Consider the following 5,769-nt stretch of genomic DNA (forward strand, 5'->3'; position numbering starts at 1 on the left):
ATATTACCGATCTGTAGTGGTGTGTGGTAGTCAGGAGGAAAATCCTCCTCTTAAGGCTATAGGCAGAGGCTAGATAAAGGTAAGGGGCCCAGGAGGTCACGTGACCTCCCAGCACACGGGCCCCCTCATAACACTCCCCCTCAGGCTCTGCTAACTTAATGAATATCGTACATAGGGGCAAAATAACAGCCCAATCTCAAATCCTCCAAATCCGAGGAGTTTTCAAAGTATTCAACAACTTCAGCAATACGCCGGCAATTGTCCCATTGGTCTGGCGACAATTGATCCGTACGCCGAAATCCCTACGTGACGTGAATCCTCCAAATGTGTATCCTCCGCAATATATATCCTCCGTGATGGCCCGTATGGCTCTTCAACCATATCCTCTGTATCCAGCGAGGTGATAAATAGAGGTGTAATAGCCCTAAGGCAGAGGGGTAGTAATGTTGTTATAGAGAGTGATAATAGTGCTAATTATAACTTAGTAAATAGTATAAAGGCTTGTGATAGCTTAGCTAAAACTTATAATAGCTTTGTTAACGTTAGGGCTTATAATGGCTTTAGTGTAACTCGTGACGGCTTCATTAACGTCATGGCTTGTAGCAGCTTCGTTAACATCGTGGCTTATAACGGCTTTATCAACGTCGTGGCTCATAGCGGCTTCGTTAACGTCGTGGCTTATAACGGCTTCGTCAACGTCGTGGCTTGTGGCGGCTTTATTAATGTCACCCTAAGGGATCCATCGCTCCAGAGCTCTCACAAGGGTGTATAGATTGCCATCATCTTGCCAACTAAAGGCAAGGATCTTTTTAACAAGATACTCACCTGCCAGCTATAGAGTGACGTCATAAGCACTTTTAACGTTATAGGTGTAAAGTATAGCTTTAAGTAAGGTAACAGTTAGGTAGTTACTAGCTATAGTAATAAGGAGGATTCTTATATAAGAGGTCTACTAGTAATAACTGCTAAAGAAGGCAGTTAATAGGGTTAATTCTTATAATAGCGATAAGGCTCTTAATAAATAGTAGGCAGATTTTTACAAGTTAATAATAGGCAAGAGTATCCAGTGAAGGATTCTTAGCATAGGCCGCAGTAAAAACGGCAAGTAAAGTAAGGTTAAGCGACTGCTACTTTAGTAGGCAGATTTTTACAAGTTATTAATAGCAAGGTTATCTAGCAAAGGATCCTTATTATTAAATTAACGTTAAACAATTAATTACTGCTTTAGCAGGCAGATTTTCAATTACGTATCGACAAAATAGGTAGAGGCAACCAATCAATTAAAGAAAATTAATATTAGCCCTAGGCTCATGACCTGTGAGAGCACAAGAGCAACAAAGTGAGGCAAATAGTGATATTGCCGATCTGTAGTGGTGTGTAGTGGTCAGGAGGAAAATCCTCGTCTCGAGGCTATAGGCAGAGGCTGGATAAAGGTAAGGGGCCCAGGAGGTCACATGACCTCCCAGCACACAGGCCCCCTCACAACAATAAGCGTAGTAGTATATATCTATTTAAGAGGGTGTTTTTTTATATATCCCCTCTTATATATATACGTACTTTATATTAATTAAGAAAGCCTTTTTAGTCTAACTTATATATTTATACCTACTTTAAGAGGATTAGTTTTATAGTAACTTTATCTTAGTTTACTACCTTCTAGGCTCTTATCTCTTCTAGCTTATAAATCTTAGTAACTATTATATTTATAAATAATATATACCTTACTAAAGGAAGTAATTTAAACTCTTTTTAATTATTTAGTAGTAAAAGTAACTTACTTATATACTCTTTTTTAGCTAGGTTTTAGGTTTTCTAGACGTACTTTAGCTAGATTATTATTATATAGATATAGTTATAGATAGTCTAGTAACTTATATACTCCTTATTAATTACTTTTTACTTATTTAGTATAAAGGTATTAAAGAATTTATTTTAGCCTTATCTAAAGTAGGTAAAAGCTAATAAGAAGCTAGTGTTCTTTATATTAGACTAGCTATTTACTAATAATTTAGGTAGTAAGCTATATAGGTAATAGCTTTATTAGGTTAAGGTAGTATAGTTTAGCTTATTTTAGTTATATACTACCTAATCCTACCCTAAATAAGTGTAGCTAGTAAATATAAGGTTTAAATATAGTGTCTTATATATTATTTTACCTTCCTTATTTAGAGGCGTATCTATTTAAATAATAATTTTATCTTTAACTACCTAATCTTAGTAGTTAACTCTCTTATTTTTAGGTAAGCCTTTATTTACTATTAATTAGTCTATAATAATAAGCGTTACCTCTAGCGCTTATTCCTAAACGTCTCTAGGTTTAGGTATTAGTTTAGAAGTTAATAGCTACCCTTCTTACTAAATATAGCCTAAATAATTATTTATAAACGTATTTTTACTTAGTTTAGCTATTCTAAGTATAAAAGTAAGTAGTAAAGGCTACTAAGTTAGGTGCTCCTCTTATAGTATTAGTACTATATTAATTACTTCTATAATACTTAAGGCGTAAAACTTAGGCTTATTTAAAGTTAATAGGTCCTAAATATTATTTATAATCTTATAGGCCTTCTCTCTTAGGATAGCTTACTTAGTGTTATCTTTTATATAGAACTAACTTTTATTAAATATAACGTTATATATAATAATAACTTACTAAAGTAAGGGAATTTACACTTAGTATAAGTTATATATATTCTAAATATATCCTATAAGGTACTTAATATAGCCCCTAGGTTCTACCTTAAAGCGTTATCTCTTTATATCTCTCTTTTTATCCCTTTAAAGAGGGTATACTTAGTAGCTATATATATAAAGCTATTCTTACTAAGGTTATAAGTCCTAGCTAAAGTTTACTTAGTACTAAGGTTACTACTAGTAGAAATATTATCTAAACTATTTTTTTTTTCTTAATTAGTAAAAGCTAGGCGTTTTACTTATAGGGGCTAATATTATAAAAGTAGATTTTAGCTATTATAGCCTTAACTTATAGCTTAAGGGGAAAGTTAGCCCTAGAGAGTATCTTAATACCTTAGGTTATTACTTCTTACCTAGCCCTCTTAGCGCTACTATTTAGCTCCTTTATATGTAGAGATATAGTCTTAACCTTAATCCTTTTATCTTAGGTCTAACTTTAGAAGGTAGTATTACTATTAATTACTATTATAAAGTAATCTATATCCTAGCGTATTTTATATAAGGTAAGGCCTTAATACTAATAGACTTATAATTTAAATACTTATAGAACCTAGAAAACACTCTTATAGGTTTTTAATATATATAAGAAGCTAAATAACTTATCTATAAACTTACTTTTAATAACTATTAGTTAGACACTATTATTAAAGCTATTAAGGTAGTTAAAAAGATCTTAAGTAATCTTATAATATAGTTAAATTACTTATTACTTTAATTAGTATTATAAAATAACCTTCTTTATATAGGTTATCTAGTAGTAAATATAGTTAAGACTATTAAAAGCCTTAACCTTAACGCCTCTTACCTTAGTAATAAGATACTTAAGCACTTTAGTGTTAAGATATCTACCCTAAAGGTACTAAAGCTAGGCTAAGTTATTTTATATTAGTTAATCTTAGTAAGATAGTTATTTAGGAGTGCTAAGGCCTAGTAGTATTACTATAATAATATAAACTATAGCTATATTACTTATAGGAATTTATCTAGAAATAGGATAAGTAAAGAAAGGCTAATATTAAAGAAAAGAAATATTAGCTACTTAAGTAAGTTACTTAACTATAAAGCTCTCCTTATATCTACTATATTATAAAGTGTAGTCTAGACTAAAATACTAAATACTTATTTTTTAGAGTAAGGCTTTTAAGATAATATTTATATAAAAGTCTTCTATAAATACTATATCTATAAGTATAAGGTATAAAGTAGTGCCTAAATTAACCTATTATATACTTTTTTTTAGTATCTTAATAATACTAAGTTCTAGTAAAGAAATATTATTTACTAAATATATAGCGCTATAGTTATTTAATATAGTACTATATAAAAAGATATATAAGCCTAAAAAAAGTATAATAAAAACACTATAAGATTATAGTTCTTAAGTAACTTTAGTTAGGGGTAATTATAATAAGGTAAGGTTAATAATATAAGTAATAACTTTAAATAAAAGATTTTTTCCCCCTTTTTTATTCTTCTTGCCTTTTTATAACTATTTACTAGTCTATAAGTAATTTATCTAAGGGATATACTTCTTAAATAAAGGTCTTACTTTAACTTACCCCTTCTAAATAAGTTTAAGTTATACGTTTAGACTTTTTAGGCTATTAATTTAATTATAAATTTATTATATAAGAATAAATAGGACTAAGGTAGGCTTTTTAAAGTTACTTATAAGGGCTTTTTTAATATATAAGTATTCTAGAATAGTCTATAAGTAGGTATAACTATATATATATAAATTACCTTAAGGCTTAGGTTTAAAGTAAGGTAATTTATCTACTAACCTCCTTATAAGGTAACCTACTAGGGTTATATATATACTATACCTCTTCCCCTTATATTTTATAGTAAATAAGTCTTCTTTAAGTATGCCTATAAGGACAGTAGTATAGTAATTAGGATTCTGAATATAGAACCTCTATAATTTATTTTAGATAATCTCTAAGAGCTTATAAGTTACCTAAAGGGGTAATCCTATATAATACTACTTTAAGGAATAGCCTAGAGGTAAGTGTGCCTTTAACTTTAGGTATATTAAGGATCTTAGTATATATATATATATTTTACTATTTAGTAAGCTAGGTGTTAGGATTAATACTAGCTTCTATCTAGTCTATAACTATAAGGTATTCTTCTTAAATAAGCGTCTAGTTAGTAAAGTTACTAAGCGTATTTTAGTATCTAAGAATTTATATTATTAAGTAAAAAGAGGTATCCTTTTATTTAAGTACTTTTATTTAAGCTAGTAAAAGTAAGGTCTTAACTACTAATAAGTTAACTTAAGACTTAAGGGAGTTAAACGCCTTCTCTTATTACTTATAAATAGTCTTTAGTGTAGTTTTATTTAAAAGATATAATTAATAAGTAAGCTTTATATTAAGATTAGTTATTACTAGTAGTAACTTATATTATACTTATAATATATTACTAATAGTAATAAATTTATTAATAGTATAAATATAAGTAGTATTTAGAACCTTACTAAGGTAAGGATTACTATTTTTATTAATAGTTAAGCTATCTAGATTAAGATATTTTTAGATATAACCTATTACTACCTTAATATATAAGGTTATATACTATATAAGCTAGTTAGCCTATATCTTTAGCTTTTAAGTGCTATTAACTAATATAGTTATTATAAAAGGGCTAATAAAGAGATAGTTTATTTAAGAGAGAGGTATCTAGCCTATAGGTGCTCTAGATATAATTATTTAAGGGTGTAGTATAAGCTAGGCTTATAACTATTATAAAGGCACTGTTTAGGTAGGAAAGATTATAAGAAAAACAGCTTAACTATCTATAGTGTAGAGATAGGTAATCTAGCCTAAAGAAATACGTATTCTTTAAGTAAGTTAGCTGCGTAAAGACAAGACTTAGTTTAGAATAACTATTTCTTTAGTCTAGAGAAATTAGCTAACTAGAGCTAGATACGTATAATATATATAAGGGTATTATAATAAATTTACTAGCTAAATAGCTTAATAAGCTTAGTATAGTAGTAAGAATAATAAAAGAAAAGCGTATAAAGTACGCCTATAATATTTATAGTAAAGTGTTAGTAAAAGCCTAATAAAA

General features: G+C 28.9%; 1 protein-coding gene across 1 annotated transcript; it reads left to right on the forward strand.

Annotated features, from left to right (window-relative positions):
- Positions 1-356: 356 nt before the first annotated feature.
- Positions 357-772, forward strand: GLRG_11997 (uncharacterized protein; the record flags this gene model as incomplete). The annotated part of the gene is made up of 2 exons (XM_008102680.1): positions 357-388; positions 532-772. 2 exons carry the CDS (start codon positions 357-359, stop codon positions 770-772), a joined length of 273 nt encoding a protein of 90 aa, XP_008100871.1.
- Between the last annotated feature and the right edge of the window lie 4,997 nt (positions 773-5,769).

The sequence above is a fragment of the Colletotrichum graminicola genome, assembly GCF_000149035.1.
Source record: "Colletotrichum graminicola M1.001 genomic scaffold supercont1.326, whole genome shotgun sequence".
Lineage (NCBI taxonomy): Eukaryota > Fungi > Ascomycota > Sordariomycetes > Glomerellales > Glomerellaceae > Colletotrichum > Colletotrichum graminicola.